Genomic DNA, 17,939 nt, shown 5'->3' on the forward strand with positions numbered 1-17,939 from the left:
GACAACCAGAAAGTATGGTCCTGTCTTTAAAATAAAAACCACTTGGTATGGTATTTTGTTATCCAATACAGTGGCATTTATATATTTACATTGATACATAAGTGTCCAAATGCATTTTGGGGCCAATGAAGCTATGTAAAGCATTGAATCGAAGCATTGAATTATGTACAATTACACCAGCGTCTTGCTCTAATAACATTTCAGAGGAAGAGACTTGTCCATTTCATAAATATGCTCTGGGAGCGATATGCCGACATTTCATCGGGGGTTTACTCCAGCTAGATGCCACTGGTCAAAGTTTTCTTAATGCTATTGGTCTATAAATCTACCCCGTTCCCATACATCAAACGTGGCTGTCACGAGGCGACGGAGGCGCGGGGGGAGGCAAGAGAGAGGAGAACGGAGGTGAGCAGGTGCCAAAGCGATCATGTGTTCCCCACAAGCAGCAGGAGGAGATCCGTGAAGCCAAACGGAGAGGAAAAGATGAGCCAGGAAAGGCAGATGTGCCTGTGTCATGTCTGTTATGAACAGTCTTCCCACCTTGTGGTAACACTGTGAACTGTAACTGCAGGAGAGCGTGATCGAGAAATAGAGAGAGGGAGCGAGTGGAGGGTGGGGTGGGGGTAAAGAAAGATAGAGCGAGAGGGAGTGTGAGGAAGGGAGGGAGCAAGGAAGGAGAGAGAAAGAGAAAGGGTGAGGGATTGAGAGAGAGACAGAGAGAAAGAGAGAGAGAGAGAGTTTATACTTAGAGCTATGTTTTGGGACGAACTAATCTGCTAGAGAGCAGTGTGAGGATCGGAACGCATTGTGTGAGCGAGTGTGTGGAGGACAGATAAGGGAAGAAGCCCGGCAGACTGACTGCTTGTTTTAATGTGCTGACTCTGGGGAGCTAAAAAAATATATATATATTGACTCTTCAGTCGTGCGGCGTGAGCCAGGGCACAAGCGCCACATTTAACAGAGGTGCACCAGAAAACACGGGCGCGAGAGAGGAGAAAATACATCCAGCTAGACAGCACATATAGAGGATTTCTCCTTCCTTTTCTTCTTTTTTTTTTAACCTGTTAATTTTTCTTTCTATTTTTCTCGGGACTGATTCCCATTTCCAGTAGCAAAAAAGGAGCCGTAGAGCCACGAGAACACCAAAAAAACCCACAAAAAAGCGTCAAGAAACGAAACACCGCAAACAAGATGTTTGAAATCAGCCGAACACTGAATGCTGCTTTGTTGAGCAATGAGGTAAAGGAATTGGATTTTCTTCTTCTGTCACCTCACTTCTCTAAGTGTGTGTTCATTATTCCGTTGTGCGTAACATTTGTATGTTTTATCAGTGTGTCCATGCTTCTAAATGCGGCAGCTGACAGGTCTAAATGAATGTGCAGGGATTGAGCATTTAGGTCCAGTTAAACAGCTGCTAGCTGAAGGCAGAACCTCTTTGCTCTCCGGGCGTACTGTAATGGATGAGAGACTAGACTCGCTCTCTCTCCCTCTCCCATGCACAATCATTTCATTTTCTCATTTACTCAAAGCAAGATATCTGTAACTGCTGAGCTTGCTTGATGACTTGCCCATCTGGGGCTTGCACTGACTGTGTGCGTGCGTGTTTGTGTGTGTATAGCACGAATGTGAACGTAAGCACACGGCTCTCTATCACTGTGGCAGTTTTCTCTTTTCATTCCGCCTTTTGCTTTTTCTTTAGCCTGTATATTTAGATACCACCTTGGCTAGCATTCTGTTCTGTTCCTCTTCTCTTCTTTTCTCCTCTTCCCTGTAAACGCGCACATCGCGAGCAGTGTCTGAAGATGATGGTAAGGTGTTCACAGAACTCGGCAGTAGCCCAGGTGGAAGGCTCCTTCCCAGGTATGGGCTCGCTGCTTTTCCCCCGAGATCCATCCAGTCAACTGGGGGCCAGGGCGCTGGGGGTAAGAGGATAGATGGATCCGTCAGACAAATGAATGAGAAAATAGACGGCACAGTAGAATAAGAATACTAACTTCATTTAGGTAAATGTGTGCAGCCCTTAGGCTTGAATTAGCCAATATTTTCATCCCTCATTGTGTGATGATACGGCCACCCACTCCGACTAGATCTTTCTATCAGTTAGCCAGAGAGAAAGAGAAAGAGAGAGACAGATTGCGAGAGAAAAAGCAGCTGGTGTAAGTGTATTGTTTGTGTATTCCTGCTCGGAATGTGTTTGTGCGGTGGTGTACTGATGCCTGAAATTGAAAGTGCACCGCATGTGTGTGAGTGTGTATGCTTAAAGTCATTTGAGCATAGTGAGGTTAGATGGCTAAAGGACAGATTTTTGTACGTATGTTTGTTTCAAAATTTTGTTTCATTTCATTCATGAATTTCAAACAACTTTCCGAATGTGTTGTGTTGGTGCTCTGCAGCCTTTTAGCACAAACGTGCTTGGAAACGTGTGAAATAGAAAGCATGTGTCTTATACTAAACAGTCAGTTACAAAACTACCTCAAGTTAAACAATATGTGAGTGGCTCTATTATAATTCTTTTAATTTGTAGCACATCAAAATTAAGTTGTTTTATTTCTCCACTGATAGGTGGCCATAATTGAGCATACTAGTAGATAAATAGCTGGCTAAGGCTTTTCCTGATTATAATGACTGTGTTTTTAGTCTGGAGCTATGAAAGTGGATAACCATCCTTATGATCTCATTCAGTCATTTCTGATCTTCTACTACAGTCTTGGGGGGAAGAGAGATGGCTGTATGGGAAAGCCCTGGCTGGCTGGCTGGTGCTGTAAGAGCCGGTCGGTTAAGAATAAATCCCTGACTTGGTGCATTAAATCGACACGAAACTGTGGGTGTCTAATCTGTGATGGGCTCTCGTTCCTCGTCTCCACAAAACAGGATCAGCCTGCCTGCCTGTAGCCGCACCACATTCTCACACAAATCAGACTCAAAATGACAGCACTGGAGCTCCTCTGCCAGTGCACACACACACACACACACACACACACACAAGTGTACATACACACACTGCGATCGCATGCAGCTGGGTGTTCATAGGCAGAGAGAGCAGATTTTTAAACCCTTCTTTGCAACCTTTCTGAGGTGTGTGTACACACTTGCCTTAAAATCCTCCGCAGCTCAGGGATTTGAAACATTTTGCATATTCATCCTGGTGATTCTCCAGCTCTAAGATGACAGAAAAAAGAAACAAGACATGTAAAGTCACAACCACAAATATTCTCATTTGAACTACAATTATTTTACAAGTAAATCTGGAAAATCACTGTCATCCAGCAATCAGTCACTATTTGGCCTGGGAAAGCGGAAAATCTATGCATCATTTAATATGTAATGAAAATTAGCGACAGCGGTATGTATGCGTCACTAGTCGTTGGAAACCATGTGACTGCGCAAAGTGTTATTCTAGATTTTTCACATTGGCAGAACACTGAATCAGTTCACAAAAGTAGAAATCTTTTTTTAAGATAAAGATGGTTTGATGAGAAGTGGTTTCTCTCTGTTTCTCTTTCCACCTCGAGAGACTGTCAACAGTTTTAATGTTCTACTTCTGCACTTTTCATATTAAAGATAGAAATAATAGAATAAAACACTGATATATGAATTTTTCAGCTGCTATGTCTGGCATAATTTCATCTATTTTTTACTGTTATGAAATAACAGTCATTGTACATTACATGTGATTATTTGTTTTATTTCTGGATATAAAATATACCCTTGCCAATTTTCTTCTTAGTTGTTTTTTTTTCCCGCTTCATTTGGATAATAAATTGTGCTGTTTATTCGTTTAGGAGCAGGAAAATATGTCTTTATCTCTGCTAGACTGTTTCTTCTTGAAAAAAATCTGCATTTGTTACTTACATTTCTCCGCAGACACACAACTCACATTTCAGATTGTAATTAACCAGGTTAAATCAGACCATCGTTACAGTAATTAATTGTGCCTTCATTAACTGAAGCCAGATAATTAGCATACATTAAATCATTGTACAGGGAAGAGATAGAGGTCTGATTAGGCCTTTTTTGTGAGAGGGAGATCGTATTCTTTTTTTGTAGTTCCCTGTCAGTATTTTTATTTTTATTTTTACATGCATTAGGTTGCTTTCAGACATTTTGCCAAGAAAAATGACTAGAACATTCCATCTGGATGCAGCTTTTTCAGTTAGATTTCTATATGTGCAGCATGTGTAGTATTCATATATCAAAGTAATTATTGTATTTTATGATTAAGTAAATTAATCAAGCAATGAAAACACTCCTAGCTAGATCCGAAGATGTTTTTATAAACATAAACTGACATAAAAAAGTAATGCGCAATCATGAGAAGCAATGGATCACTAACTCAGAGATCACTATTTATCAGTATGCTTTAACATATTCCTATAAACAATCTCGAATAATTTAATAAAAAGTAGAAAAACATATGCAGCACATAACAGTAGTTATGCTTGATTTTGGTACACTCATGGATTCTCGAACATCCAGAAGACACTGAAATGATTTCCAATCACAGTTAATAACCGCAGTGTTTTTTTAATTAAGTGTGACACATTGCCACTTGAGATATTGCACTAAGCAGGATATGGTGTGATTTCCAATTATAAAACAGTTTTCAGCATTCAGCACAAATGATGAAAACCTCTGAAATAACACAAAAGTACAATTACGAGAAAAATGGCACGTTCTGATGAAAATACATCTGACTTGGTAGGGTTATGGGTATTAATCCAAACACATGCAGATTTGCTAGATTAAAAATTTCCAATGCTGATTGGAGATGCTGTTCATGTGCACACACACGCTCCAGCAGTCCACGGGTTACAGCTGCTCTATGTCAAACGCCGGCATGCTAGCTTTCTAACTTCATTTTCAGCCATTTTTGGAGGTTACGTTCGCTTCTAAATTCGTTGGAGGGAGCTGAGAAACAAGCAGAGATGAGGGGGAGAGGAGAGGGAATTGAACAGCGATTGGCAAATGTCTGTTGGCAGTGCGAGAGATAGGCAGGGTCATCTCTATTTCACAACAATGATTAGCTCTGCCCATCTGCCGGCTCGACAGGCTCCTCCTGCTGTGATTGCAGTGTTCTCTGTTCAATGTAGCCCTGAAAATTAGTTCATTTGTGCTGCTCAACCCCAGCCTAACTGGACTGAGAACAGGTGCAGCATTCTACCCCCGCACAAAGCCATAGCGAGCGTGTGCACGCGTGTGTGAATCCTCTACAAGAGCAGCCGAGCAGCAAGTAAAGCAGACTCATCAACTGTGAAAAGATTCACATCTCTCAACACAATGGCAGTAGATTGCAGTGGATCCACTTCCTGTTCAAATATAAGAACCTTTTTCTCCTTCTAGTAGGACGTCTCTCCTTATTAGTGTTCACCTCAGAATTTTGACATCAATACCTTTATACTTCTGTGTATATTTAGCCTGCCACAAAAGCAACTGTGTTAAACCCAATATGACACTAGAACTTTATTCTTGCTGCTGAGAATTTTAAGTGTTTCACATCATTATTATTACTATCCAGATTTAATTTCCGACACATAAGGACAGTCTCAGTCCTTGATTCTTTACTAGTGTGGAAATGGCAGAGCCATCACACAGAAAGATCTGGAGCCCAGAGCCCTGCAGCTTCAGAGTCCGCCGCTATTGTCAGAGCACTTTGCCATTTTGGAAAAAAAGGCCGCAAGAATGAGCTATTTAACCTGTGGGTCACTCAACTGTAACTGCACACACATTCAGGAGAGAATTAGCCACCTTGCGCTGCTCAGACTCGTGTGTGTGTGTGTGTGTGCGTGCGTAAATGATAGAGTGCAGAAACAGAGACTCCTGTTTCGAAAACTAGCTATGCAGGACCACTTGTTTTTAATAGACATATGCCAAATGTTGCACAGAACTGCATCCAAATACTGTGTGAGCATTATGGTTACACTCTGAGCTCATATGGATTGCATAAAGAAATGAAGAGAAACCAAACAACATATTCTGAATTGTGTGAAAGTAAAAATAGTGGTTGTTGTATTTAAGTAATCTGATGGATGATGATAAACATTGTCTGTAAAAAATGATTTATCGTCTGTAAAAAAATAAAAAGAAAAAGAAAGAAAGAAAAATTAAAGAAAATGCAACTGCTATTAGATCATTTTTGTCTCTGTACCACAATATCAGTGGCATTAACAGAGACAATGTTTACTATCTATCTATCTTTGAAAATGTTTAATATAAAACAACAGTACAGTACACTCAGGATAAATGTATCCACAACTGATATTGATATTCTATATCTATTGTATAGAACAACGGGAAATTATCCTCAAGATCATTGTGTGTCCATCAGAAAAAATCCACATTTTAATTTTATAATTCTGATTTATTCTATTCTATAATAACGTTCCCAATATGAAATAGCCTGCTATTGCTCAGGATTAGTTTGACTGCAATAATGGCCCAGTTGACTACTGAGTTTAGATCTAACTAAAGGGGCAAACCCAAGCTACAACACACAGGAGACCCTAGATATCCTATGAAACGTGTGTAAGGATGCATTAGCTGAAGCAATCTGGCTGCAGAGCCATAAACGCTGGCAGTTTTGTGTTTTCGGGCATAAGCATGTTAAGCAGGAAAAGAGGATGACTACTCATTAGGAAACAAATGTAATTAAATTAAGTTTGTACTGTCATCACAAGAGTGCATTTGGGTGTACATCTCACATAAGATGACACACAAACAGCACACCTCACTTACGTATATCCACTAGCACAGCCGCAGCGCTTCAGGATGCTTGTGCATGTGAAAGCAGATGAAAAAAGCTCCACTGGGGGCCGTCACCAGTGAGGCGAGGAGCAGGTGTCTCCAGCCAGGCAGAGAGAGAACCAGGGCAGCCTGCCTCGGTTGAGTCTTAGCCCCACCAGTGCTCCACTCGCCTTGGAGGACAGGTGACATCTGGCCCCTGTGCCTATGTAGTGGAAGACTCTTCCTCCAGGGACGACAGTTATTACTGAACCTCTGAGCCTTGAGTCAGTATGGAAAGATGGGATTTTTTTTTTCACTGTCTTTACTTTTTGATGATTTCACAGGGACTGGGTGTTGATGAAGAGAGCGGCAGATTGGAGGTCTTGAAAGCTCTCCCCTTTTTCTCTTTGAAAAGAGAACTAAAGAGTCAGCGAAGAGAGGGGTCAGAGTGAGTGATACAGGCACCATGACCTGGAAGTAAAAAGCCTGTGATTTCAGCAGCAGGGGGCGAGTGCTGGCGATGATGGTCCCAAAAGAAAAACACGTTCACATACCTCTCTCCGCGTACAAAATAAAGGTCTAGTCTTCATCTGGAATTTCAGGGCTGTGATTTCTGCAGGGGAAAAGAACATCAAAACTGAGGATTCAGTGAACAGCGGGAGCTTTGTGTTTCAAGTGAGACTATTAAAGCCATAAAAAGATACAAAATAAAAGAAAGAGCAGAAAAGGGGAAAAGATTACAAAGGAAAAGTAATTTCTATGGCTGAGCCAGCACTCAAGACTGTTACCGAGAACGCATACTAAAATCCACAGTATTTCCAAATGCAGAAAATAGTTCATGTTTTTTTCAGCACCTGGGCTGTTTTACTCTTCCAGAAAAATAGACATTTTAATGATTCAGTATTTCAGGAATGATGATGGAGCGATTTTTAAAAGAGAAACGCTAAAGGCTTACGCAGGAATGTGTGTTAAGTGCATGAATGCTCGCTTGTCTGGTTTAACTTGCTTAAGTACTATAATTAATGGTTTTGTTAATTGAACTGGAATTGCGAAGGCACTGTAGTGTAGAAAGCAGCACCAGTAATTCATCAGTTTTACTCTTTTTCTCCTTCTCTCTTTCTCTTTGCACACGTTTACTTTTACAGCTCGAGCACATTAGTTGTCGAATTGTACAGCCTACTATCTTTTAAAATGAACTCGATTCAAAATTAAACTGACCACTTGGACAAGATATGTTCCCTCAAATTGAACAAAACATGCTGCTGTTAATTTACAGGAAAACAGATTCCAGAGACTCCTTGAAACATTCCATCCATTATGTTGGACTGCATGTTAAATACATTAAAAACAGCAGTCACACCCCGACCGGTTGTTATTAAAGAAGTCCAATCATCCATCAGAATCGGGCAGCCATTTTGTAGTAGGATTATTCACGTTGCTATGACACGCAGGCTGTATCTAAAGTGATAAATGTGCTCTCTGACTGAATTATAGTCTGTGCCCAAAAGCTGACACATTGACGAACTGCGCTGTTTCCCCGAATTGATAGTTTCTGAGCCCATACATTTCATTGATTCGTTAATTGTTCGAGGGAGTTGGAGGCGCCTGACTGTCATGAATAAATGATAGATGCCTGGCATGTGTGCATTACCGGGGAAGACCTTTGAGGCGTGGTGTTGCTTCCTCAGAGACGCCAACCGTCCTTTTCACAGCCCCGAGGAGCTGCTGGTCCCCGTTAGTTTCCCCTCACATTAATAATGCATTCTCTCTAACAGCAGTGTTCAGCATTAAATGCTCTGCCATGGAGCCTGTTCAAAAACATCAATACAAACTCACTGAAATAACCCCGTTACATATGCTAATTGCTTCTTAAGGCATTCCTTCTGTCTACAGCTAAGAGCTCTTGTATCTTTTCTCTTTCTGAATCTTTTCCTTTCTCTCGTTTTGCTCTCTTTTGCTCTGACTAAGGCACCATGAATTCTGGGAAAAAGGCAGCATAGATGGAGGGGAGTGGTGCAGAAATACTGACCATGTTTTTCCCAGGGCTCAGAGAGACAAGGTGATGAAGTATCTCCAAACAAGCAAAGATAGGTGGGGGAACAGGGGGAACGAGGAAAGGAAAAGAGAGAGATCGATGGCACATTTCTGTGCGATTTTACCCCAGAGATATGAGTTGTACATACAATATCAATGAGCCAAAAATGACATACTTTTTTCAGATAACTCATAGTAGTTGCTCGGAATAAAATTCTGTCGGTGCAGCTTTGAAAAACTACTACATGATTGCCATTTATCATGAATATCAAATACATGTAGATTTGTTGGTATAGAGGTACAATTTTAGTTTAGCATGTAAGGGGACTAGAGTTACAAAACGGACCTATTGGGTATAAATAATTGTATGTGTGTGTGCGTGTGTATGTGTGCGCTGTAATAACTTGATTACTTAAATTTGTAAGGGAATTAATTATTATTAATTCATTCAGGTTTTGATAGGACTCGGATCTGAAAATCCGAAGTTCACCTGATTAAACCGATTTCAAATTTGTTATGTTACACTTTAAATCAAGGGTCGTCCAGCGAGCCGTGACCTCAGTATATTTTAACAAATTGACTATGTATTCTCCTGGCCACGGATAAATACGTTCTTTGATCATTTGTAAGCTCTTAGAGAGGTAACGTTGATCTTGGCAAAAGTTTTGACCTGGAAATTATATGACACCAAACCAATGACTCTTTATAAATGAAACATGAATTTTTGTTCATGAAATCCCTACAGCGCATTATTTAAACAGTGTAAGATATATAGTTAAGAAACTATGACACATCTGAACAAAGATATGCCAACTTTTTTTCTTTCTTTTAAAACTTACCAAAATACACCATTATTAAAATTCACTACAGACTAATTGAAATCCTCTGTAGATATTCGTTGCTGCAGAGGAGTGGATAATATAATGAATTAATCTACATTCATTTTGTGGTTGCTCTAAGCAAAAGTTGGCCTGGTCAGCACAGTGAAAGTGTGGCCTCCTCTCTGAAGGGAAGCACTGATTAAAGACCAGGCCAGATGGACCACAGCGGTCTTCCTCATCGTGCTCGAGAGCTCCGACTGCGATCAAACACAGCAAAGGCCACCCTACAGCCAACCGTCATACAACTCGATCTTCACCATTGCTCAGTCCCCCTCCAGCCAACTGTCAGTGACTGCACTATGCAAATGAGATAGAGAGAATCGTCAGTGATGTTAATGATCAGTAAAGAGCTGAAGTGTCTCGTTCAATGTCACCTTCGTTTGGAACTGGCCACGAGGAGAGCCTCCCACCGGGTTCGATATTTGCTCAAGGATTCACCTCATTTGCCACATTCATCTCATTTTCCCCACAAATAATGAGGCTTTCCTTAGAGTAAAACAGAAAAAACACCTATTAAAAGTCATCATAAGTACCATCAAAATCAGCATAATAGTTATTAGTAATCGTATTTGTGACCTTGATATTAGCACTGAAAAGTCTCTCAGCAAAATTGAACAGACATGGACAATACATACATTTTTACCAGTTAAATCATAATTCAAACATTACCTGAATCCATATCCTCTAAAATATCTCAGCTACGAAACACAACCGTCATTTTCAGACAGGTTTTTCGTATCTAAACGTAGCAAGCATCGTCTGGGTGAGCCAAGCCTGAGCTCAGCAGCCTGACACATGTAGTGCTGCCTGGCCGTGAAGCCACTAAAAAAAGTTGATGTGGTGTCGAGGTTCTCCTTTGAGAAGGTGACAGGAACAGGAATTGGACTGGGTGATACTCATGTCCTCTGACAGAGAGAGATATTTGCTTCAGAGGGAGAAAACTACTCTCAAGGCAAACACGAATTGTGACAATCATGATATGTCAAATAAGAGAGAGAGTTTTATGTGAGGAGAGAAAAAATACTGTATTTGTCCTTCAACAAATCAAAATTTTATAGATACAGTATTTCTGGGATATATCAGTTTTCTTCTTAATATTTAAGTTTTTTTCTAAAACTATAAAAACTATATATATAAAAACCACACAATACTAAACTTTTTTTTGTAAACAATTAATTTGTTTTGTAAAAAAGTAATTTGCTGGAAAATACTATGTGTAATGCTAACTGTGTTTCAGTTTTTCTCTTCCTAATCTGCTAGTGAATTTCAAAATAACAGGACAAAGTGAAGTGCCTTTGCAGAATTTTGTACAATTTTAAAACAAGGCTCCAAATGAGATGTGCAATTTTTAACACACTTGAGCTGACAGCTTGCAGGGGATCTACACTTCAGTGTCTTTAAATAAACCTGCTATTATTCAGGGTGAAAATTGAGACAAAATAAATGTTCCATCTCACTGGAAGATTTTGCTCAGTTGAAACAATTATCACCATGTCTGTTGCATGTTTTAACATGTTAAACTCTCAGAATAGATGCCTGGTGCTCAAACTGGAAGCAGGAGTGAATGTGAAGTGAATGTGTAGAATGCATACGGTGGAAATCGATAACATTGACGGGACACTGATGGAGCACGAGTAACACTCATCCGAGTGGACTGCAGGTTTGAAATATTTGACAAACAGAAGCACTTGGATTTGTGGTTATGGCTAACGGAAGGAGTCAGGTGGTGTATGTGTGTGTTTGGAAGCAGGGAGAGATGGGGCATGCAAGGTTCAAAGTAATTAGTCAGATTGAGGGCTGAAATGAGGCAGTGTGAGAGGAGGCTGGGGCTAAGCATTTTTGTGTGTGTGTGTGTGTGTGTGTGTGTTTGTGTTAGAGGCCAGGCTGGTGGGATGCTCTAATTGGAGCTAAGCGGCCGCAGAGGATCAGAGGTACTCCAGAAACAAAGGAGCACAGGCAGAGAAAGAGAGAGAGGTTGCTGTACTGGGTGTGTGCATGTCTCTTAATGTTTGAGTGAACAGTAACTAAAGTGACATTTTACATGCTCAGCTAGCAAAGGCTTTGACCAAACCTCTGACTGCATCACACACACAAAATCACACACATGCCCAAACTCAGTTTTGAAAAAGAGAAGAGACATTCTACAAAAAATTAAAAAAAGAAAAAGAAAAGACTAAGTGTTTTGAAATGTATACACAAATATTTTCAAAAAATTAGTTAAAAACTGCATTTCAACTCACAATGACACTCAATCAGATATTACAAATACAATTTAACTACTGTATACCAAACATGTTCAAGATAAAAAATATATATTTTTAAAAATGTCAGTGTCAATTAGTTAGCTAAGCATATAAAACACGATTTTACAGAATGAAAATAAATCAATTAGCCTCGTTGCTTTTAGCTCGTAACTCAATTCACATGCTGCTTCACTTTTAATGGCTTTTTGACAGCCGATAAATGATGTGATTTACATTAGCTGGCCTGTTATAAAACCCCTCTGCCGCTGGTCAGAACAGCCATCCTTTAGTTCGACAATACCTGCATAAAAAGCCCATTTGGCAACATGGCTGACATAAAATGCATGTGGGTTGGAGGACAAATAACGGCATCTTATATAAAATGATGCTATCTTAGTTTGACTGCTATTACCTGCTGTTCGTTTTTCTGAGAGGCTTATCTAACGCATGATGACTAAATGAAAGTCATATGTGTAAAGACACACACATACACTTTTCTGCAATAGTAAAGATCCCTGAGGTCACATCCTCCCACTCAAAACCTCCATGTATTCTTGGCCAAACCTCCCACCACAGACCTCATGCCAGTCTAATCCCTAAGACCCCTCCCTCCATCTGTCCACACCCAGCCCAGGAGTGAACAGAGAGACAGAGGGTCACACGCAGCCTCTGAGTCATACTGGAAGCATTCCCTGAGTCTGCACGTCTACTGCTGGTGTACACAGCCTCGATTCAAAACACTCTTTCATATGGAGAAATCATACCGGATACTGCAAATGCGTAGCTGACAAATAACATGGACAATTTTTTTTATTAACAGGATTTTAGGTTCACATTTATACATATGTATAAAGGAAAGTGTGCATTTTTAGATGTTATGACTGCTCATTTTTTCCACTACTTTTAGATTCTTAAACAGTCTTGTGTTGTGGTTTTTATAAACACAAATATTCCACGTAGTTTCTCAATTCGTATGGGGTCATATAAAAATGCATGTGTAATTGTACAACAATTAGGAAACAGTTTTAGGATTTAGGATTTGCACAAAGTTAAAATGCAGGACAGTGCTTAGTGACACGCCAACTACCCAAATACTGCATAATGACAGTGATTAAAACAAAATACTGACATTTTTCAACCATTGGTTACTTTGAAAATAGCATGATAGCTGGTATATTACTATATAGTACAGATATTTCTGATTTTTCTAATGCTTATGTGTTTAGTAATCTGAAATTTTTAATACGGGGAAATTAAATTGAACCTTCCAGATGGGCCTCGTCTCCTCTTCTATCTGCAGCATCAGCTGTTACAAAGACCAGAAGCTGACATTTAGTCCTTTATAAAGATTTCCGAGACAGAGACAGGAAGAGAGACAGACAGAAAGATAACTGTCATTGTAAGAATCATTATTGTTTATTTATGATTTCTTAATGTTTCTTTGATTTGTAACAAAAGTAATGTCACAGCGATTATTGTTGTTTGTTACTTACTATTGCCAGGAGCTGATCTGTTCTGCCATTATTGTCTGAAAAAGACAGAAAGAAAAAAAGTCAAGAGAAAAAGAGAGCAAAACATTCGATCTATATGCAATAAATCCACTCCACTGAACATACAACATGCAAAATACATCTGCATAGAGGCACTCAGCACTTTGTTTACATCCAAATGAGAGTGCAGAGACCTTGGCATTGACTACCCACATGAATATGTCTCTCTCACACACACAGATCTCTGAAATGCCTAATGGTCAGACGTAGTAGAGAAAGTAAAAAAAAAAAACCCTACCGAGAGTAGTATTCCACTACCCAATCTTTTTTCTCTCGCTCTGCATAAACACACAGTATGAAAGTAAAAACAGGCATCTGTGAAGTCAAAGCACACATTTCCTCCTGTGCCATGTGACGATGAGAAATGGTTGGTGGTATCAGAAGGTAGATAAGGGTGGAGAGCATCGCTGCTCGTTCTCGTTCAGTTTGGAGGTTGTGAAGAGCTCAGTGATGGTTCCCATCGGTGGTTGCTAGACTTTAGATTGGTGAACTAACACAGAGGTTAATGGACTGACTCAAGTTTGCCTGTGCTGTGATGAGAGGTCCTGTGTATAATTGAATCAAGCCTGCATATGAATGAAACGACAGGCAGGTTTTTTCTATCTCTCGCTCTGTTGGTGGGAAGGACCTGAATTAATGTCTTGTTGTGAGGAAGATGAAAGGTAATGCCTTCCATAACTCACATGGTGCCACATGGTTCAGTGAGCAAAATGGGAAGCAAAACACAATAACTAGTTTATGGTGTTTTGTGATGTGGGCTGAGCATTGAGTTTTAAATATATTTTTTTACTATCATGTGAATGTTTTACACACACACACACACACACACACACACGTTTGTTTCTGTGAATTGTGGGGACTTTCCATAGTCTTCTATTACTTTTATTCTGAACAAACTATATTATATATATTTTTTTTTTTTCTATTTATATATATTTAAATTGTTTTATACTTATAAAATATAATTTTTATTTATATAAATATTATGCTTTAATAATTATATTATATATTTTGTAACCAAATTTGAGTAATACTAATAAAAAAGATAAAAAGAAGTGTTCATTTGAACCTAATCAACAAAAAAAGCACAACATCACGCTCCTGGGCCAAGCGCATTTCAAAAGAACAGGGGAATATAAATAGTCTACATAAAGTTTGGGTTTTCTAGGGTCGAGTGCTCAAGTACTGTGTCCCTAAGAGTGAGGCCTGGCCATTCAGTGAGAAATGTCTTTCATTGTTTATGGCTTCGCTGGACTCTCATGCCAAAAGTGGTTCTTGTCAAGTCAGTTGCTCACCGTGAGGGACCTGCGCTGTGGTTTTTAGAAGTGCAGGTGTGGAGACGATAAGACCACAGCTGTTTCCCAGCCCATTCCAGCCCTGTGATTTGTTCTATTGTGCCAGTACAGAAGCACAAAGACCATATTAAAATGACCTGCAACAAACCTGAGAGCAAAATGCATTCACACAAAACTCCCCGAAGACCCATTGAATGTGTAACATTAGGATTGTATATGCGGAGTAAATGGGTGCAAGCAGGAAATGTGTTCCCTTTCGATACTTCACTCGTACTGCGTCTTAAGACGCATATGGGAAAAAGCCTTTTTTCTCCTGAACTGAAGCCTATTTCATTCACGCAGTGAAACTGCACGGCCATTGGTTCGTGCAGGGCTTTAAAAACTAACCAATGGCGCGGCAGCGGAGCTGCGCGAGGAGGGACCCGAGTTAAAGTCTTGTTGTGAGGAAGATGAAAGGTAATGCCTTCCATAATTCACATGGTTCATTAAGCAAAATGGGAAGCAAAACACAATAACTAGTTTATGGTGTGTTATGTGATGTGGGCTGAGCATTGCCGTGTTAAATACTGCTTTTTTACTATCATGTGAATGCTTTACACACACACACACACACACACACATATAAGTGTGGCTCGTGCAGGGAAACTTGCACGATGTAGAAGAGCGATGAATATGTCATCTGTCTGGGCAGATCCCACGCAGAGACTGTTCTTTCGCCGAGACGGAATGCTCACTCGAGCATGAGTTTCGCTCTTCTCCGCTCGAGAGTCAGGGAATAAGCAATCGGTCTGCTTTTTTACAAAAGCAGTTGCCCCGTTCGTTTGCAGAAGGCGGCCCCGCCTCCCCGCGCTCATGTTTCTCTCCTCCCAGCTAGTTTTGGCAGGGGTGGGAGCGGCTGGTCTTGCGGTTAATTATTGATTCAGTGCGCATGCAGCTGCAAACAACAGAATGTGAGAACAGTTTGCAATAGTATTTAGAAAAGAGACAATGAAAAAAAAGAAATAATGGATTGGATGACATTATTCTACAAAACTGTCCTTCTCACATCAGTAGATGCAACTGAATGTACAGTAGTATATGCAGGAATGAGTTTCAGAGTGGGGGGGGGAGCAAGATGAGCTTGTGACGTCACTATATGAGAAGATAAACTTATGAATATGAATTAGCTTATGCTGCTGTTACTGATGTTCTACACTGATTTGACATTTAGAAGCAATAAGTTTTTTTACATTAAGTAATTTAGATAGTTAATTTAACATCAAGATAATGCAAATAAAGATCAAGATATCGGAAATAAAATTTATTAAATTATTTGCAATTAAAGTTATTGGTGAGTATTATTGGCGATAAATAAAGTCATTAAATAAAGTCAATAAGGGTGCATTCATTTCTCATAAATGAGAGAGAACACATTTCACATAAAAGTAGTAAATTTTCTAAAATAGCTGATTTGTGAGAGACATTTTTTTCTTTATGCTCAATACACAATTATGACACTACAGACACAACAATCTTATGACACAATAGAATGTGTCATTTTATTTGTGGACTTAAAAATATGTTTCCTGGATTAATAAGAATCAAGTCACAATATTTAACCACTTTTTATAAAAACCTACCATGAACCAGCACCAAGTTATAATTATAGAAATAGAAATGTTTATATCAAAAATATATCCTAACGTTTGTGTTAATTGTTTAAAATTAAGTCTTAGGTAACTTACTGTAGGTAACTTTGCTAGTGGAGCCAAATTACAACTTGTATTGCACAACAGATTGCGTGTGACAATCTAAATATAATTTTCGATTTGCAACACAACTCGAAAATTACATTTAGACATTCCTTTTAAAAATATTTGCTTCCTTTGAAAGTTATTGCATAATTCATACACTGATGTCGACTGTGGTAAAACACACTGTATGTGCGCGTGCGTTTTCCCTCAGGTTCCAAATAGTAAATGAATGCCTATCTATTAACCTAGTCATCACAGATACAGTTTGCTTTTGACAGAATACACTTAAAGCCAAACGTTTTACGTGTACCTGTCTCCCACCCGCAAGCGAAGGTTAAATTAGTTGTCAATCAGAGTCGCTGTTTTCCCAAAGTCAGAACGCTCCCCACTGACTCGCGCCTCACCCTCTCCAACCGTCTCCTCGAGAGCAGAGCGCGTCACCCCTGTCTGTCCCCGCTCAGCCAATCAGATCTCACAGCAGCCTGACACTACGTTCCATAAATGGTGTGGAGGAAAAGGGGACGCTCGCACTACTAGCTCCACGGAGTCACTGAGGGAACCGTGCTTTTTAGTTTTTATTGTTTTCTTTTGGATACTTTCCATCTTCATAAACGAAAATATAGACACCCTCAGACCGAAGCTGTAAGTTTCCGAATCCATCTCTCAACCGACCTGCCTGCATCCGACTGTCCTTGGGTCCATGCGACACCTCCTCCAAGACTTTCGGGAACGACTCCCCCAAAAACGCTCAAAGGCGCAACGTTTAATTTCTTGACCGGGTTCCTGAATAAAATAACGAGCTTTTTCTTTTTTCTCGTTCACCTCCGGACACGAGAATGGTCATGGTGAGTAATGTGCTCGCATTTGAAAGAGAATTAGCCTGTAGTGAAAATCACTGAAGCACCGTCACGCGCAGCTTTAAGAATACTCCCTCCATCCCTCGTAATACTCCTAATTTCACAAACTAAACTCTTTTCCTTTCTCTTCATCATATAATCGGCGACAATAGGGATGAAGACAGAAAATTAGTATCGAGAGATTATTTTAGGGTGCGCATTTTGCGTAGGCTATAGGTGTGTGTGAATGTGCGTGCAGTTATGGTACAAAGAGCAGGCGTGTGATCAGTAACCTGTGCTTTCTTCAACCTGATACTCAGTAGATAAAAATTGTGGTTTATGTAATTAAACATATTTCGTCGCACATTTAACAATGACTAAACATTTGGCGTCTTAATATTCTAACTCTATTGAAATATTTAATGAACTCTATTGAAAACTGGTGTAGCCTATTGACCACTTTTTGCAGTTTTTGATAGCAATGCACTGAAATATACATAATTATAAATGTTATATATAAACTGTATAAACCATTATACAATAATACACACATTTTATATATATACATACATACATACATACACACGCACATTTTTAGTGTATATATATATATATATATATATATATATATATGTGTGTGTGTGTGT

General features: G+C 39.6%; 1 protein-coding gene across 7 annotated transcripts in view; it reads left to right on the top strand.

Annotated features, from left to right (window-relative positions):
- The first annotated feature begins 734 nt into the window (after positions 1–734).
- LOC107699497 (ELAV-like protein 4) overlaps positions 735–17,939 on the top strand; it is an 84,152-nt gene continuing 66,947 nt past the window's right edge. For 5 of the 7 annotated variants that reach the window (XM_016500755.1, XM_016500764.1, XM_016500774.1 and 2 more), the window contains exons 1-2: positions 735–1,239; positions 1,794–1,922. In XM_016500755.1, coding sequence (XP_016356241.1) covers positions 1,192–1,239; positions 1,794–1,922 — 177 coding nt within the window. In that variant the 5' untranslated portion in view covers positions 735–1,191. Of the gene's footprint in view, positions 1,240–1,793; positions 1,923–17,108; positions 17,302–17,939 lie in introns of those variants that run through there. The other 2 variants (XM_016500790.1, XM_016500817.1) reach the window with 2 other exon arrangements.

Source organism: Sinocyclocheilus anshuiensis, unplaced genomic scaffold, assembly GCF_001515605.1.
Source record: "Sinocyclocheilus anshuiensis isolate Anshui unplaced genomic scaffold, SAMN03320099.WGS_v1.1 scaffold477, whole genome shotgun sequence".
Lineage (NCBI taxonomy): Eukaryota > Metazoa > Chordata > Actinopteri > Cypriniformes > Cyprinidae > Sinocyclocheilus > Sinocyclocheilus anshuiensis.